We start from the raw sequence: 18,223 nt of genomic DNA, 5'->3' as shown, positions 1-18,223 counted from the left end.
TTCGAACTTCCCAGTGAAGTGATCTTTAGGTAGGCCATCAGAAACTTCCGCTACGTCATTCTAATAACATTCTTTGCTTCGACTTTACTCTAGGTGAATTATGAGGAACCCATTGATCCTTCTGCCTTTGGTGATTGCTCTTTCACTCTTGCTTGGGCATTGTCTTCACCTCAGCTCTGAAACCCCGTTAATTTTAGGTATGTTCTATGCTAGAGCAATTTATTTAAATTTTCACAGTTAGCAATCACATCAACATTAAGATAAACTGCAGATAGAACATAAATATAAATCGCAGAAGACAAGCCAAGACAAGAGGACACAAGATGTGGCGCTGGCCAGGGACAAACCCCACAATGTAGGGAAACCCTTGATCAATTCTTCTTTCATGTTCTTCAAAGTTCAGCAGAGAAAGAGAGAGAGAGATAGTACATTTACAACAGAAGTCAACACTTTGACTTATCTAGATCTAGCATAAATCATTTCACATAATGATGAGATCAATTGAAGACATTCTGCTTCAATTGATTCTCCAAGGTGTCTCCTTCACCTATCATCGTGCTACATCTAGTCCATTTGCTGCACCTTACCGTGTAGCACCATCATGCTGCAACATGCATCATCATGCTGCTCATGATCTCATACATCATGCTGCCCATACATCATGCTGCTCATAATGCTGCCCATGCTATCTTTCTTTTGCTTCATTATGGAGTTCATATACATATCAACCTTAGCTGCTTGCTATGGCTTGCAGCCTAGCAAAGCAGCTAGGCTATCCTCCACGCAGTCCCATTATTTGCTTATCATTGTCTATATGACCAGCATTCTTCATAACCATACTGGACTGCAGTTATGACTAAAGCAGATTATATATGCCTGACACAATGAAGCATATATATGACCGTTCCATACAGCGTATGATGACTATGTTCCATACCCATACATATGACTGTGTTCCATACCCATACATATGACTGCGTTCCATTTATATGACTGCGTTCCAATATATATATCTTCATTCCCATATGCGTATTATATGACTGCGTGCTACAACGTGAACCACGCTGCCAGATCTAGGGCTTGCGTGATATATATGTGTCCACGCATCTTAGCCTGTGTCCTGACTGCGTTCCAATATATATATCTTCATTCCCCATATTATATGACTGCGTGGTATATGACAGTGTTCCAAGATATAATGACTGTGTGGTCTCCACGTATTTCTTCAGAACATATTTATTTGTTGTGTTAATATGCCAGCGTATATGATGACATATATATATATATATATATGTGCCTACCAGCGTATTAGCTCCAGCGTATACGTGACCTTCGTGGTATATCACTATGACTGCCCAATATATTATATTACCTGCATTCCAATGTATATTGCGTTGACTGCAACAATATATATGTGTTCTGTTTTTCATCATAGCGTATATGATGATGACCTGTGTATAATCTTTCATGCCCTGCGTATATTCCTTTGCCAGCGTTGTTGCTGCCATGACTGCGTTAAGTGACCTGTGTGGTATATCACTATGAATGTCCCACTATATTAGTATTACCTCCATTCCAATATCATATTGTGTTGATGCATTTCATCATATATAGGCCAGTATAATCATAGTGCTCCTTCTCATAACGTAGACGTGGAGAGGAGATGACTTGAGGTGAGTTTCAAATGAATTCAAATCCTCTTCTATTTATACTTTGCCAGCGTTGTTGCTGCCATGACTGCGTTAAGTTTGCTACCTTGTATACAGTGTGTGGTAATGTCCTTCATTACAGAGTTGAGTCCACTACGGCTACCCTTCACGTATCATCTCCATTGCTTGTGGATTCATGGTTGTGTTTATCCATTAAGGCATCATCATATTAGGCCAGTATAATTCATAGTGTATCTCCTTCTCCAAAAACCCAGACGTGGAGAGGAGATCACTTGAGGTGAGTTTCAAATGAATTCAAATCCTCTTCTATTTATACTAACGTGTAGGTGATGATTAGACACGTCTATTGGGCTTCTGAGCCTACTCAAGTTGCTAGTCAACTAGATCATAATTCCACATTCTAAATAAATTCATATCTCCATAAATACTTATCGGAATCGGATGGTCTTCAGATCAATCCTACACCTCTCGACGAGAGGGATCCAATAAAAATATCAGTTGTCATAAATAAGCTGACCCACATGGAGTTTGACCCTAGTTTCCAATTTAACACCCTTGGATGCAAGGGCTGCATTCTCTTCCTCCTCCTTGGGTTTCAACCCATTGTTGCTGCTTCCGTCAAGTTTACACTTGACCAAGTCCCTCCTCAACTCCTCTTGCTTAAGAGTTGCCCACATCTCATCCCAGTTTAGCAAAGTTGCCCTGCCCAAGATGCTCTAGACAAAGACTTACCACTCCTCAAATATTGAATTTAGGGCCAGTCTTACCATCTCGAAACCTTGAGGTGTTGACCCCATAGCTGCCAACTCATCTTGGGTCTCCTGAAACTTTGCAAGGAACAGATCAATGTGTTCCCCCTTCTGCATCTGCATAGATCTCATCTTCTACTCTAAGTACATCTTTCGTTGCTCGGAAGATCCCTGATACAATGTCGACAATGCATCCCGCATCTCCTTGGTAGTGTTTCTGCCAGCGATGTGACAGACTATATGATCCTTCACTCCGTCGAGGATCATTCTTTTTGTTTTCGCCATTTCTTCCTTGTACTTCTTGAGCGTATCTGGATCCGCAGGATCAGCTACAACGCTATCAACATAGACTTTGAGAACATGTTCATCTAGAAGGCATGACAACCTTGCATTCTAGATCACATAGTTGGATGCCCCATCCAAGTTATCTTGATCTCTTAGTCCATTGGTTGCCATCTCTGCCAATCGAAAAAGTCGAATATCCTCCTCTCTCCTTTGTGCAACACTAAACTGGCCTACACACTTCCTGTTGGAGTTTGTATATCTGCCTCTCTCTGTTGCGGCTCAGCGAGTGAGAATTCGAACTACTTGACTGGAAGTCCTCTTACCTGTGTCTCTCTCTTCCCTCTGACGTCTTTTCCACAAACTGCATGCAAAAACTACGTCCCACAAGAAATCCCTCTCCATTGAAGCTTCTGTTGCATTTCAACCTCTGCCACTAACAAATCTCGATCTGGAAATCCTACCTCTCTGTTGACTCACTAAGAGAGAGATTTACCATGAAAATCTTTCCCTCCTGGCCTGACTGCGCAAACCCTCAGGGGATTCGAATTGTTGCCTTTACAGGAATTTCGAACTCCCTTCCTCCTTCAGTGTTGGGTTCTTCCAGCACTGTTCTCTTGTTCCACCTGCAACTCTGATACCATGTGAGAATTTGGATGCCCAAATTCCTACTGCAGCAACTGATTACGTTTCTCCTATTTGTCAATTACTAAACCAAATTATTTATTGTTTCCTACTGTAAACACTGAAACGAATACACTGCAACCTTCACCATTTAAATAAAATGAGGAAATAAGAAACTGAACAGGAAAGAAATACAACACACATTACGTCGTTGTTTTTGGAAAAATGTCCCCAGAAAAACCCAATGCGGGAAAACCAATGCAGCGACTCTGAGGATTTTATTATTATGCAGTAGTAATTTCTGAATACAATCTCTAGATGCCTTCCCAGCAATCCAGTTACAGAGAATAACACTGACAAAGAGATTTGTGAGATTACCTCACTATCACTGATCTGATAATCACCCTATGAGTGACATCAGTTAAAGATTTATTAAACAAAGGTATTACAGACTCATGTGCTGGTGTGTGTTCTGTGTTATTGAATCAATGGATCGACCAGATTGCCAATACACAGACCATTAAATGGAAAGACAGCAAAGAAATACAGTAAGCAAACACAAAGACACAAGAAATTAATAAGGAGTTCACCCCATCTCCAGGGCTACATCTCCAGTCCAGCTTTCAGTGGTGGCCTTGTTTTATTGTGTCTTTAAGCAAAGAATTACAATGCAGGGACTCAATGTGAGTTCTCCTGAAGCAGATTTGCTTGGCAGGGTGGTTCTTGGATTCCCCAAGCCACTTGAGTACACTGACTCGCTTGCCTGCCAGCTCTATGACCTTTTGGTCTACAGTGGAAAGAGCCTAATGTGGTGCTCAGTCCAGACAGATTCCTATATGGGATGGCTTGAATCTTCAAGCTCTTTGGTGCTCGATGCTGCCTTTGGTCAGCTCAGCCCTCTGTCTTCTTCTGATTTCGCTTTACTGCCTTCTTCTCTGGTTTTTGTCTCTCTATGTTCAATCCTCCTCTCCGGGTTCTCTGACTGACTGACTTCGCTGTGTATTCTGTCTCTATTCATGGCTTTTAGGCCATCCATTCCAAGACTGTTCAGTTCCTCTTCCGCCTCTGTCGATTCACCTTCTGCAGCTGCGCTTGAGTTCCCTGTTCGGCGTCATCATCAGCGCTCAGGGAGTGCCCACATGTCCTCCTCTAAACGGCGCCAGCCTGCTCCGTCGGTTTTTTTCTTCAGTTACGTCGTGGATGAATCTTTCCTCCACCATGGCGGTCAAACGGACCTCAATTTCTTACAAATCGCGGCTTATTCCTCCGTCGGTTCTGCTTCCTCCATCAGGCGCAATCTCAGTCGTCTGATCTGGGTCCCCCAGATCCAACGCCATATGCACGTTTCGCGCGGTTGACTTGCTCGACCGTTAGCGCGCGATCAACGGCGGTTTTCTCTCACCTCTACTTGCCACGTGTCGATCGTTGAATGGGATCGCTCTGCTTCCATCCAAAACCGCTCACCGTTTGAAGGCATCCCGATCAATACTGCCGGTTTCCAGAGCGCGGGTCCCACCTTTGTACTTTTAGCTCTTTTGTCTTTTCCACCCACGGTTCTCCGGTTCCCTATGCGTCCGAGTGCTCGGGCTTCCTCCATTTCGGCCCTGTTCCCCCAGCGATGCGCAATTAGCGCCTCAAAAATCACCTCCATTCCCCGATCCGAGGCTCCCAGGGGCTACTTTGACCTCCTGCACAGTCTCCATGGGCCTCGGTTAGCATGCTTTGACCGAGGTCCTTGTCGTTCCACTCTGGCTGCCATTGCCACTGGTTCAGGGTGTTTTTGATTGCTGTTTTGGAATTCTTTAGAGATTTGTTCCGACCTGACACAGTCATGGTTCCTTGACAGTTTTTTATGGATCTGATTTGGATCAATCACTGGAAATCTTGGCTGATCCAGCCCTTGAATGAATAGCCCCTAGCGACCTCTGCGCAGTGTTTGCATCAGCCCAACATCACAATGTCTAGGACTTGCGTCACTCTTCCCGGTCGATCGATTTGCCTCTAAGATTCTGACTTCGACTCTCTCGATCTCACACCTCAGTTTCCAGCTACAGAAATCAAACCCTCCAACAAATTTCAGACTCCCGCAAGGCTTTTGCGCTACCTCTGCGTGACCCTTTGTTAGCCTCTTCTGGCTCTGCGCTGCCTCTCCCAGATCTCTCTCTACCTCCTCTGCTAAGTATTCCTGGATCACGAGAAATTTCCAACCGGAACTATTCTTGCCCCTCACTGTGAAAGCTCACTTCGAATTTCTCTCTGGCAACTGCTCTACTTCAGAAATTTGATCTTTTGAACTCTACTCGATATGTTCTCCAAGTGTCTATCAATGTCCTTCTTATAATCCTCCAATTGAGAACCAACGACCCAGATTAAATTCTAATCAATGGCTCAGATCATTTGGACTCGATTTTCATCTTCTTCTAGAAGTTTCACCCACATTTAGATTAATACCCTTTAATTATTTTAATTTCCTTAGTTTAGACTTAGACACCCATTAAAAATAATTAATTATTTTAATAAAATTGTCACCGGGTGGAATTTCCCAAAACGATTTCTGGGTATTGGAGAATGCATGTGTCTAAGCCTCCCTGCAAATTTTGAGACTTAGAGCGCATCCGATGCTACCAGAAATCAACACTCAAGCATTCAGTGCTTTATGTAAAATAAATGAACTCTTGAATGTCCCAACCTGATGAGTGAGAAATTGCTATATTTTAAAGGGGTATTGGAAAAGCATAAAGAAAGCTTAGGCTCCTAAGTTATGCACGAAATAAAGATAAATCATTAAATTAGAAGGAACAGGAAAGGGTTGGAAAAAGTAAGCCGAGGAAAAGGGTACCTCATGCCACCACAATTGCTCCCTCCTTACATCATTACACTCTAGATGACGGACTCCCATTAGTTGGTCTCATGGTTGTGGTATCTTCATTGAAGCCTCTCCCACTACATGACCACCATATCACTCACACCTATGGATTCATGAGTCAACCTAAGACATGTCACTCCCCTTGGGGGCTTGAAATACCTAATAGAATTGTTGACCTAATCATCCCTAATATAAGTGAGGTAACTTGTCTACAGGTCTTGAGCTAGTCAAACATTTGAAGGTGAGTTTTATGTGAAGTATTCTATGCCCCTCACATTAGATATGGTCCATTATGATGCTTTAATGATTTTATGTACCTAATGAAGTTTATCTCACTTGATCTTGAGAGGTTTTGTTCAAGTGGTATCACATTTGCAATAGAGATCCCTTAAGGGATAGCTTGAATCCTCTCTAGCACCTTTTAGGGGATACTTTGCCTCATTCAAAGTGTTGATTTGGGGTAGCATCGGATGTGCTCTAGCCATGAAAATTGGTAGAGAGACTAAAGCACATGAGATCTCCAAGACCCATAAATGGTTTGGACAAATTCTAATTGGTTTGAGAGATATTAAAATAATTAATATTTTTAATGGATTTCCTAATTCTAAACTTAGGAAAAATAAAATATTAATGGGTATTAATATAAAACTGGGTTAGAAAGTTCCAAACGTCATGGATCAAGCCAAATCTAATCTTAGTCGTTGATTATAGATTTAATCTCGACCGTTGAAGGACCAACAGGAAAAGTATAAGAAGAGGCTTGAGGGTCAGTTGGAGAACACACTAAGGGAGACCAGTCAGTTCGATTTCTAGAGTGGGGTTAGCTGAGAAATTCGAACTAGTGGTCTGGAGAGCAGCAGGAGGTAGCAAGTACAGAACAGAGAGTCGGGAACAACACCAGGGGAACAACGCAGAGGTTGGAGAGGCAGACACAGAGCCTCTCAGGCAGACGTAGAGGTTGCAGACTACGCAGTCACTGGAGGGTCTGCGTGGGTGACGCAGAGAGGCCCAGTGTTGATGCAGAGAGGCAGGAGCTGACACAGAGGGTCTGGGAGCGACGCAGAGGTCAGCCAAGCTGATGCTAAGACTGGGGAAGTGTTGAAGAATTTTCTCTCTATTGGGTAAGCCAGTTTGGCCCCCTGTTGTACTGAAGAATTGTTGAATAATAAAATCCTCCCTTGTTGCACTGGTTTTCCACATTGGACTTTTCCGGGGATTGATTCTCCAAAATATTTGTGTCGATGTGTTAATTCTTGTGCATGTGTTTGTTTTTGTATTATGATGTGATATCTGCAGCAGAATTTATTTTAAAAATTTAATGTTTACTGAAGGATTTTCATAAATAACTTATCGGGAAATAAGTAGGTAAAATAAATTAGTTGTTGTAGTGATAGAATTTTCACATGGTATCAGAGCAAGTAATCAGAGACGGGAAGGGAAAATCAATTATGGGTCGAGACCATGATGTAGAGGCATCTACGTCAGGAGACTCGCATAGATTTTCAGAAAATTGCACAAGTGAAAGTGATTTCGATTTCTCTATCTTGTCTTCCAGGCTGGAAGAAGAAGTGGCTTGTGACTAGCTCTGCATCATCATAGGTATGGTATATAGACAGTGGGGCCGCTTGGCATATGACGGGAATCTGGGAATGTTTCTCAGATTATCAGGAGGAGAAGATGAACTTTCAAATCACCATGGGGAACAAGGCAAAATGTACTCCAGTGGGGAGGGGTACCATAGTTTTTCAAACATAAATGGGAGAGCGGTTCTGTGCTACCAATGTGCTGCATGTACCAGGATTGGGTATGAACTTACTTTCCGTGTCGCAACTTCAACGCGAAGGCTATGACGTTTTCTTCATCAAGGAGAAAGTATACGTCAAACACCCGAGCTGGAAAGAGAAAGTGCAGATCGGGATCAAAAATAACAGGTTGTACAGACTACAACTAGAATCACCAATGGCACTAATAGGTAGTCATGGAGACAAGGATTTGAACGAACTATGATATAGAATAATGGGACATTTTCACCATGAGGCTCTGAGAATTCTCAGGAGCACTGTAACAAGAGTTTCAAATCTTAGTACGGAACGAGATGATGTATGCAGAGGATGTGCTCTAGGAAAGTATGCCAAGGCAACATTTCCTAGAAGTAAAAACAGGGCCAAGAGTGTACTGGGATTGATACACTCAGATATTTGCGGACCCATGTCCACTAAAGCTCTTTGTGATGTCGAGTACTTCCTTACCTTCATTGATGACCACTCAAGGAAAACTTGGATTTATTTTCTGAAAACCAAAGACGAGGTTTTCTGTCAATTCAAAGAGTTCAAGGCTCTAGTGGAGAATCTACCTGGGAAGAAAATAAAAGTTTTGCACTCAGATAATGGTGGAGAGTATGTCGATAAGAACTTCATTGATTTTTGCGCTAAGGAGGGCATTAGAAGAGAGTGGACAGCTCCGTACAGTCCGGAGTATAATGGAATAGCAGAAAGAAAGAACATGACTATTGTAGAAGCAGCTAGGGCCATGATGTATGATCAGGATATGCCAAAATTCCTGTGGGCAGAAGCATGCAACACAGTAGTCTATGTTCAGAATAGAACTCCTCATCGGGCATTGGGCAAGATTACTCCAGAGAAAGTCTTCACGGGGAAGACGCCTGAAGTCAGTCATTTCAGGATATTTGGGAGCTTAGCATTATGCTGCATACCCGAGGAAAAGAGGAAGAATTTGGATCAAACTGCAAAGAAAGGATATCTAGTGGGATATAGCAAGAATGCTAAGGCATATAGAATCTATCTTCCAGGGAGCAGGAAGGTAGTAGTTCGTCGAGATGTGAAGTTCATGGAAGACGGGGCTTTCTGGAAAATCTCGAGAAATGTCTTCCGAGGAGCAATCAAAAGAGGAACCATTGGTCAAACCTCTTCAACCAACAAAAGAAAAGAATTCTTCCTCGGGTCAGGAAGAATCACAGGATGAGGAGGAGCTGACAGAGGAAGAATGAGCAGGGAACTTCATCAAATTCTGCTAGATGCAAAGGATTTCATCGGTGTGTCAGGGAACAATAAGAGGGAGCGAAAACAGCCAGATAGATATCATGCATTAGTAGCTCAGGATGGGGAGCTTGCCAGGTTTTAGGAGGCAACTCAACATCAGGTTTGGCTAGATGCGATGGTAGAGGAGTACAACTCCATAATGGTGAACAATGTCTGGGAGGTAGTGCCAAGGCCTCAAGACAGATCAGTGGTAGGTTCGAGATGGATCTACAAGATTAAATACGTTGCAAACGACAATTTTGAGAAATACAAAGTCAGGTTTGTTGCTAAAGGGTATGCTCAAAAGGAAGGAATTGACTATGAAGAGATCTTCGCCTCGGTAGCCAGGTATACATCTATTAGAACCGTGATATCTCTTACAGCACAGATGGGGTGGGAGATTCGTCAAATGGATGTCAAAACAACATTTCTCAACGGTGCAATAGAAGAAGAGGTATACATTGAACAACCAGAGGGCTTTGAGACACATGAGAAGAAGTCTCATGTATGCAGATTGAAGAAAGCCTTGTATGGGCTAAAACGGGCACCTAGAGCGTGGTATGGGCGAATCAATGGCTACTTGCAGAAAATGGGATTTGTTAAGAGTGACGCAGATCCATATCTCTACTATCTGGTTGTAGAGAATGAGCCTCTAATCTTAGTATTATATGTGGATGATCTCTTCCTGACAGGATCATCCAGGCTCATAGGGGACTGCAAGAAGAATCTAGCCACGGAGTTCGACATGAAGGATTTGGGACGAATGCATTATTTCCTGGGGTTGGAAGCTTGGCAGCAAAAGGGGTAGATCTTCCTTGGGCAAGGGAGATATGCTACAGAAATCCTGAAGAGATTCAGGATGGAGGACTATAGACCCATGGCTACTCCAATGATAACCAACTGGAAGAAGATTGATGCATCAGAAGACAAAGATGTTGATCCCACCTTATAAAGGCAATTCATAGGGTCCCTAATGTATCTGGTCAATACTAGGCCAGACATTTGCTACGCTATCAACACCCTCAGTCAGTTCATGGTGGAGCTGAAGAAGGCGCATTGGCAAGCAGCCAAACATGTTCTTAGGTATTTACATGGAACAGTCGATTATGGGCTCTTGTACACTAGGGTTAAGGATATCAGATTGAGTGGGTTTACTGATGCAGATTGGGTAGGAAGTTCAATTTATCAAAAAAGGACCTATGGGTACTGTTTCAATATTGAATTAGGAATGACCAAACAAAAATCCGCGGTTCTGAGCTCAGCTGAGGCAAAATATATGGTTGCAAGCACAACTTCGTGCGAGGCCATATGGCTTAGAAAACTGCTTGTGAACCTGTTCAAAAGAAAGATGGAGGCGACCAGGATCATGTGTGATAATCAGAGTTGCATCAAACTCTCTGAAAATCCAGTGTTTCATGATCAGTCAAAGCATCTTTATATCCAGTGTCACTTTGTCAGAGACTGTGCCCAACGAGGAGCTATACAGTTGAGCTACACTCCTACAGGAGAACAGGTGGCAGACATCCATACCAAGGCCCTTGGAAGAACCAAGTTTGATTATTTCAGGGAGAATATGGGGATGATAAAGAATCCATTTCAATCGCAGAAATGGATATGATGTTGCAGTGTAGTAGCAGTCAGTAGTAGCACGATGCAACATGATGCAGAGGGAGTTGCAGTGTTGGGAAGATGGACCAGCAACAACATAGATGTAGAGGAAGCTACATTACAGATGTAGTAATGGCAGTGATAGAGCCATGGGCAGCAGTACAGGATGTTGTAGTGCAGAGGATGTTGGGCAGGGAGGCTTAGCATCAGCATAGGTACTGATGCCGTATGATCGTAGTAATGCTTAGTGTGGAGTATTACTAGAGCACAGTCCTCGCTAAGAGGGAGTGTTGATTTGGGGTAGCATCGTATGTGCTATAGCCATGAAAATTGGTGGAGAGGCTAAAGCACATGCGATCTCCAAGACCTAGAAATGGTTTTGGCAGATTCTAACCGCTTTGGGAGATATTAAAATAATTAATATTTTTAATGGAGTTCCTAAGTCTAAACTTAGGAAAAATAAAGTATTAATGGGTATTAATATAAAATTGGGTTAGAAGGTTCCAATAGTCATGGATCAAGCCAAATCTAATCTTAGACGTTGATTAGAGATTTAATCTCAGTCGTTGAAGGACCAACAAGGAAAGTATAAGAAGAGGCTTGAGGGTCAGTTGGAGAACACACTGAGGGAGACCAGTCAGTTCGATTTCTAGAGCGGGGTTAGCTGAGAAATTCGAACTAGTGGTCTGGAGAGCAGCAGGAGGCAGCAAGTACGGAACAGAGAGTCGGGAACAACGCAAAGGTTGGAGAGGCAGACGCAGAGCCTCTCAGGCAGACATAGAGGCTGCAAAATGCGCAATCACTGGATGGCCTGCATGGGTGACATAGAGAGGCCCAGTGCTGACACAGAGAAGCAGGGGCTGATGCAGAGGGTCTGGGAGCGACACAAAGGTCAGCTAGGCTGATGCTGATGCTGAGACTAGGCGAAGTGCTAAAGAATTTTCTCTCTGTTGGGTAAATAAGTTTGGCCCCCTGTTGTACTGAAGAATTGCTGAATAATAAAATCCTTCCTTGCTGCACCGGTTTTTCTGGTGACTGATTGTCCAAAATATTTGTTTCAATGTGTTAATTCTTGTGCATGTGTTTGTTTTTGTATTATGATGTGATATCTGAAGCAAAATTTACTTTAATGTTTATTGAAGGATTTTCATAAATAACTTATCGGGAAATAAGTAGGTAAAATAAATCAGTTGTTGCAGTGATAAGATTTTCACACGAAGAGAAAATATGACTTAGTCGCTGGAACATTGCTAGTCCAAAGATGAGCATCAGGCCTTCAGTAGCTTTCACATGATTCTACATCTCTTGATGTGCCTTTAGAGGCTAAAACATTGAGCTTGAAAGCTTTGACATTGAACTATTTGATGATATGCCTAGATAGACCCAGGATGCCCCAAGATGGCCTTGACCCTATTTAATGGACGATGCCTTGTTTCAAAGCCCAGATGAGGATGGTTTTCGTTGAGATGACTTGGAAGGGATAGCATATCCTTCTTTGATGACAATGCTTTCCATCCTTCTAGATGGTGCCATGTCACTCCTACATGCATGGGAAGGATGATGTAGGCCTCCTTTTGGATGACATCATGGTGAAGGAGGTGCCTTTTGGAGATGTACAACTACACATGCACCTTGAGGTTTTCTTGGAGTGAGGAGCACTCTTGGGCCATTGCTTCTCTTGATCATTTTGGAGGATGACATCATGGTGGATATCATTTTTCTCCCACACGTGTGGGATATTTTTGGCATATTGTTATGTTTTAGAGCTAAGTGGGCTTGTGACCTTTGACCTTGTTGAACACTCTACTTAACTTTTTTTAGTGATTTTACTTTTAAAATTAGTGAAGTGAGACTCGGTTACCCTCATATAAATAGAGGGGAGTCTCACTCACTTATTCATCATCATCATTCGTCACACTTCTCCTTTAGAAGTGCGCACTAGCTATTGTTTTCTTTTCTACTTGGCCGCAATGTAGTTTCATGGAGTGAATTGTCTATTGAGGATGAATTTTGCATGAGGAGTCTTCTTTGGATTGATTGAAGATATTCTTGTGGAATTGTATAAGTTTAACATTTATCTTCTTCCATTTTTTCATGTTATTTTCTATGAATTAGGGTTTCTATATGTGCCATGTTAAAATTGCAATATTTATCTTGAAATCTTAATTCTTCATGATATGTAAAGGTGTTTTCCTTGAATCCTTCAAGAGAACTCTGATATGTGCATCTCTTGAACTTAAAATCTCCTGTCTAAGGAAGTCACTAGTGTTTGTAAGAAGAGACTCTTGCTCTCACCCTCTTCATCAAGGTTGTCTTCATAGGATTTGCCCTAAAAGTCTCCATTGCCCAATCAGATCAAAGCACTAGTCTAGTAGGTGTTGATCTATCTTATCTCTATACTTATTTTTTATCTCCTCTCTAATTTTTAGGTATCTAAGGTTAGGGTTAGGTTTTTTCATTGAAACTATGCTAAATAGTAATTTGATGTGTTATTGCACTCTTAATAGGGATTGCATTTAATAATTGAAAAAAGGAAAAATCTAACATTAATTGCATGGTAAAACCCTATAATTAGGGCTGATGTCATCACTTTTATTTTTGTTTTATGCATGTTTCAGCCACAAAAACTCAGTTACCTACCCTCAACCTTGCATGCCAAATTGATAGCCTTTTTATTTTATTGATCTATGCTTGAAAGGCTATTTCTTCTAGTTTTTATATGACATTGCATGCTATATCATTGAATATCTCTCAAACCCTAACTTATAACATCTCGCTAAGCTGTTTAAGATATCTAAGGATAGAGTACTTGAACCTTGATAAATATTACCTTAACCTTCTAAGCTTCACCAATACCTTATCCGGGTCATTAGACCTTGCATCACCATATGCCTTTATTGTTGAATATCTCTTAGATGATCTACATAAGGAAGCCTTCCTTGTGGGATATAATTCACCACTAAATAGCTGGAGAAAGGCTGCTAAGGTGACAATGGTGGTCAATCACTTGTTTCCATAGGGTCTAGATTTGATTAATGAGGCTTTGCACTAAGCCTGCTAGATTTTGTGGTAACAGGAACTAGTCTTAGGTTTTCCATTATCTTATTATTCTCAAACCATTCATCGCTTCACCACTTTTACAACCACTTTTTTTGCTTAGGATTACCCTTCAAACATCACTTAGAGCCTCCACTTCATAGCCTTAGTAATCCTACTTAGGGCCAGGCAATGTTGCTTACATTGGCATCTAGATAAGATCAAGGGTTTAGTAAAGCAAAAAATCATTAAAATCAGAAAAATATCAGTAAAAATAGGCAAATTTCATAAAAAATATATATATATATATATATATACACACACACACACACATAAAATTTAAAAAGTCAAAATTTATGGCTAGATTTTTCAGCTGGGCTAAAAAGTTGATCGCAATGTTTGCAACACTGCATAGGGGAACCCCCCTTGTGTTGGAGAAGAGACAACCTAGAGAGAGAGAGAGAGAGAGAGCTACTAAGGTAATGGTGGGTAATCTTTCTGAGTTACACAAAGCTAACACCTTGGTGCTTAGGACTTGACACTTTGTGGGCACTAGATTTTGTTGTAACATTCTAGATGAGAGAAATTGATGTGTTTATCTAATTTTGATATTCTACACAATTTTTAGATTCAGAATTTTAATTATGAAATCATCCTAGAAAGCAATCAAGAGAGCAGCGGTATTCTGATTTATTATTAGTATTAAATTTTAATAGCTTCAAGGAAGAGGTTATGATATCCATTTTATATACCCCTCTACTATTTATATTGTTTTTTGTAAATACAAGACTTGTTTTTCGAAAAACAAAAATCATGATCTACAACCACACTCTAACCTTATTATCTCCCTGATAAAAAATAAGGTCAACTCTTCTGTGATCTGCAACCACGCTCTGATACCATGTTGAAATTTCTAAGTATTACCCATTAGAAATTTTATTTGTATTCTCTGGTTTATTTCTCCTACTTGTTAATTACGAACAAGTTATTTAAACATATAAATATTGAAATAAACACAATAAATTCTCAACCATCTACAGATCAATCGCTAAAAGAAATAGCAAACACACAAGTGACACTGTTATTCTTGGACAACTCGTCCCTGGAAAAACCCAACTCGGGAAAACCAATGCAGTGATATTGAGGGCTATTTTATTATGCAGTCTTTCCTTGAGTACAACTGGGTGCCAAACTAGCTCACTTGACAGGGAAAATAATCTGATAGTAATACCTCTCTATTCGGAAGCAGATATTCAGAAAATTTGCCCCACGAAACCCTCTCCATCACAACTGAAGCACCGTGTTAGCCCTCCTGGCCTCTGCGTCAGCCTCAAAACCCTCTGTGTCAACCCTCTAAGGCACTGCGCATCCTCTACGGCCCTCTGCGTCACTCTTGCAGCCTCTGCGTGGCTTCCTCTGGCTTCTGCGTCTGCCTCTTTGCCTCTGCATTGGTCTTCCAACACTATCTCTGCCTCTTTGTCTCATACTCACTGCCCCTCACTACAAACTGATCACTGATTCAACTTTTCTTAGCGAACCCCGCTCTAGAAAATCGAATGACTCATCACTCTAGTGTATTCTCCGACTGACCCTCAAGCCTCCTCTTATACTTTTTCTATTGGTCCTTCAACAGCCGAGATGAAATGTCTAATCAATTACTAAGTTTAGATTTGGCTTGATCCATGTCATTTAGAACCTTCTAACCCAGTGTTATATTAATACCCATTAATATTTTATTTTTCCTAAATTTAGACTTAGGAACTCCATTAAAAATATTAATTATTTTAATATCTCCTTAACCAGGTAGAATCTGCCCAAACCATTTCTGGGTCTTGGAGATCTCATGTGCTTTAGCCTCTCCACCAATTTTCATGGCTAGAGCACATCCGATGCTACTCCAAATCAACATACCACAATAATTAAGAACAGTCTGAGTAGACCTAATGGTTAAGAATATGTATTTCTTTTTGGATGCCAGAGGTTGAAATCTGGAAGGGGTAGGGTATGTACACCTCCATAGACTAAGTAGTGAAATTTCCATGTGGTGGCGGTCCCTTGTTTTACAAACAAGGGGATCTCATACATCCATTTGGTGTCATTGCAAGGCTATGACTGTAAAATTACACTGTTAAAAATATTATTATTAACGATGTCTCAAACTCTCAGTTCAACCATTTTTTCTTGTCCCAAAAAGATGTGTATAATACAATCAATCCAAAATGCCACAAGCATTAAAGAATGATTATTGACCTACATTACTTAGTAAAAAATGGATTTGGAGCTCACAAATTATTCACACATACACATTAGGAAAAGGAATGAACAATAAAAAGTGCAGAAGTTCCTAGTCTTTTTCCAGCAACAAAAATTTTAACTGCATGGTTTTGAATTTTAGCAGATAAATCTTAAATAAGTACAAGTTATTGTTTGGGAAAGTGGACCGTTTCTCTGGATTTGCACTTACAATGCATTTGCTGCTTTTTCTCAATAGGGAGAGGATTTGCTGCGCGACAGTGGTATTCCTTATACAATAATACGGCCTTGTGCTCTCACTGAAGAACCTGCTGGAGCTGACCTTATTTTTGATCAGGGAGACAATATTACGGTAGATGCATAACTATACCTTTCGTGCACAGTTATATTATCCAGTCAAGAAGCTAGCTGTGGCTATTTCTTTTATTACAATGCCTTTCATGCCAACATCAGTTAAAATAGGACAGACTTTGATACCATAGTTGCTAGGATTCATGATTACTACATTGTATACAATGATTGGTTCAAATTGCAGTTTCTTTGGTAACCAACCTCTTTCCAATTATTAGTTCAAATTGCAGTTTCTTTGGTAACCAGCCTCTTTCTGGTGATAAAAAGCCATAATGAAGGACAATTGGTCACAACATAAAATTGTAGAAAAAGATATTCCATGAAACAAGACAAACAAGTAATATTTTGAAGTAATAAATCTTAAGAAAGCAAGAAAAATGTCTAATCAATTTTTGTTTTATGAAATCAGGGAAAAATTTCAAGGGAGGAAGTGGCCCGCATTTGTGTTGCTGCACTGGAGAGTTCATATGCATGTGATACCACGTTCGAGGTTGTAATGACATCTCTTTCAGCCTTAAATTTGATTTTGAAAGAACTACATAATGTTTAAAACCAAATTCATTGATTCTTCTACTTCATGCACGTTTGCAGGTAAAGAGTGTTGTGCCATTCAGTGAACCTTTCAAAATTGACCCAAACAACCCTCCAGCTGAGAAGGATTATAACATCTTTTTCCTGTCCTTGAAGAAGGGCATCACCGGAAAAGAAGCATTGGAGAAAAGTCCAGTAGCAGTATAAGTTTATGCATGTTTTTATTTTAATTAAAATATAGCTTAACGGCAATCACATGATTCAAAATGTGCTCACCATGAATTCCCTGCTGTTTCATAACAATTCATCAAAATTTCAGTAATATTGGTAGTTGTAACATCATCTGATTTTATGGTAACAAGTAGTTCACCTTAGTGACCCTTTTATTTCAATGAAGCTATTATGGTCATTGAAGCTTTAAGTTATACGTTGTTAAACAATCTATATGACAAAATTTCAGATGGTATTTCAGCTACGTGAGAATGGTTACTACAAGATGATCTTCGGAGAAGGTACTGAAAGGACCAATTCCTTATTGTTCTTAACCTCAAAAGCAGGAATTATATTGTCCTACCAATTCAACAGCATTGTATTGAAATATGGCAAACTGAAATCATGTTGTTCTGAAGTATACTTGAGTGCTCGAATTGAAGTTTTATATATTGTATGTATACTTCCTAGGAAATTTGAGAACAATAAGCAAGTATTACCCTACATCGGGTCATATTTGTGAACATATCATTACCATTTTTTAGCAGAAGCAAGGAGAGAAATTTTGTTGTAGATTTATACGTGATAATACTTTTGGCCCTGTTGTAGTGATAAGGTCTCTGATTGATCTTGCTGCTAATGTGGCAGCTCGACGAGTTTATACCAACAGTCTCTGACTTTGTAATAATAGCTAGCCTATATATATATATATATATATATATATATTGAAAAATACTTTTTACACTTGCAAAAAAATATTTACATTCACAAAATCAACGATGGGAAGGTATATACAATGGAACTTATATCCTCTTCCTTAACACTACTAGAACTGAAATAAAACAAGAGTATGCTGCTATATCTAGACTCTAGAGACCTAGTATCCTCAATGAACAAAACCCTTTGGCTAACAGCTGCATACATACCTCATCCCACCAAGTATTACAAAAATCAGACAGAGAATTGGCCTCATTATTAAAAACAGACCTACAATGTATCTCCCTG

General features: G+C 40.5%; 1 protein-coding gene across 2 annotated transcripts in view; it reads left to right on the top strand.

Annotated features, from left to right (window-relative positions):
• Window positions 1-17,797, top strand: part of LOC149138231 (NAD(P)-binding Rossmann-fold superfamily protein) — a 443,478-nt gene extending 425,681 nt beyond the window's left edge. For both annotated transcript variants that reach the window (XM_089446844.1, XM_089446845.1), the window contains exons 14-16: window positions 16,365-16,478; window positions 16,887-16,967; window positions 17,069-17,797. In XM_089446844.1, the coding sequence (XP_089302970.1) occupies window positions 16,365-16,478; window positions 16,887-16,967; window positions 17,069-17,215 (342 nt within the window). In that variant the 3' untranslated portion in view covers window positions 17,216-17,797. The remainder of the gene's footprint in view (window positions 1-16,364; window positions 16,479-16,886; window positions 16,968-17,068) is intronic.
• The last annotated feature ends 426 nt before the right edge of the window (window positions 17,798-18,223 follow it).

The sequence above is a fragment of the Pinus tabuliformis genome, chromosome X, assembly GCF_031772625.1.
Source record: "Pinus tabuliformis cultivar Carrire ecotype Pingquan chromosome X, CPIR1, whole genome shotgun sequence".
NCBI lineage: Eukaryota > Viridiplantae > Streptophyta > Pinopsida > Pinales > Pinaceae > Pinus > Pinus tabuliformis.
This window is presented reverse-complemented; position numbering and strand designations above follow the sequence as displayed.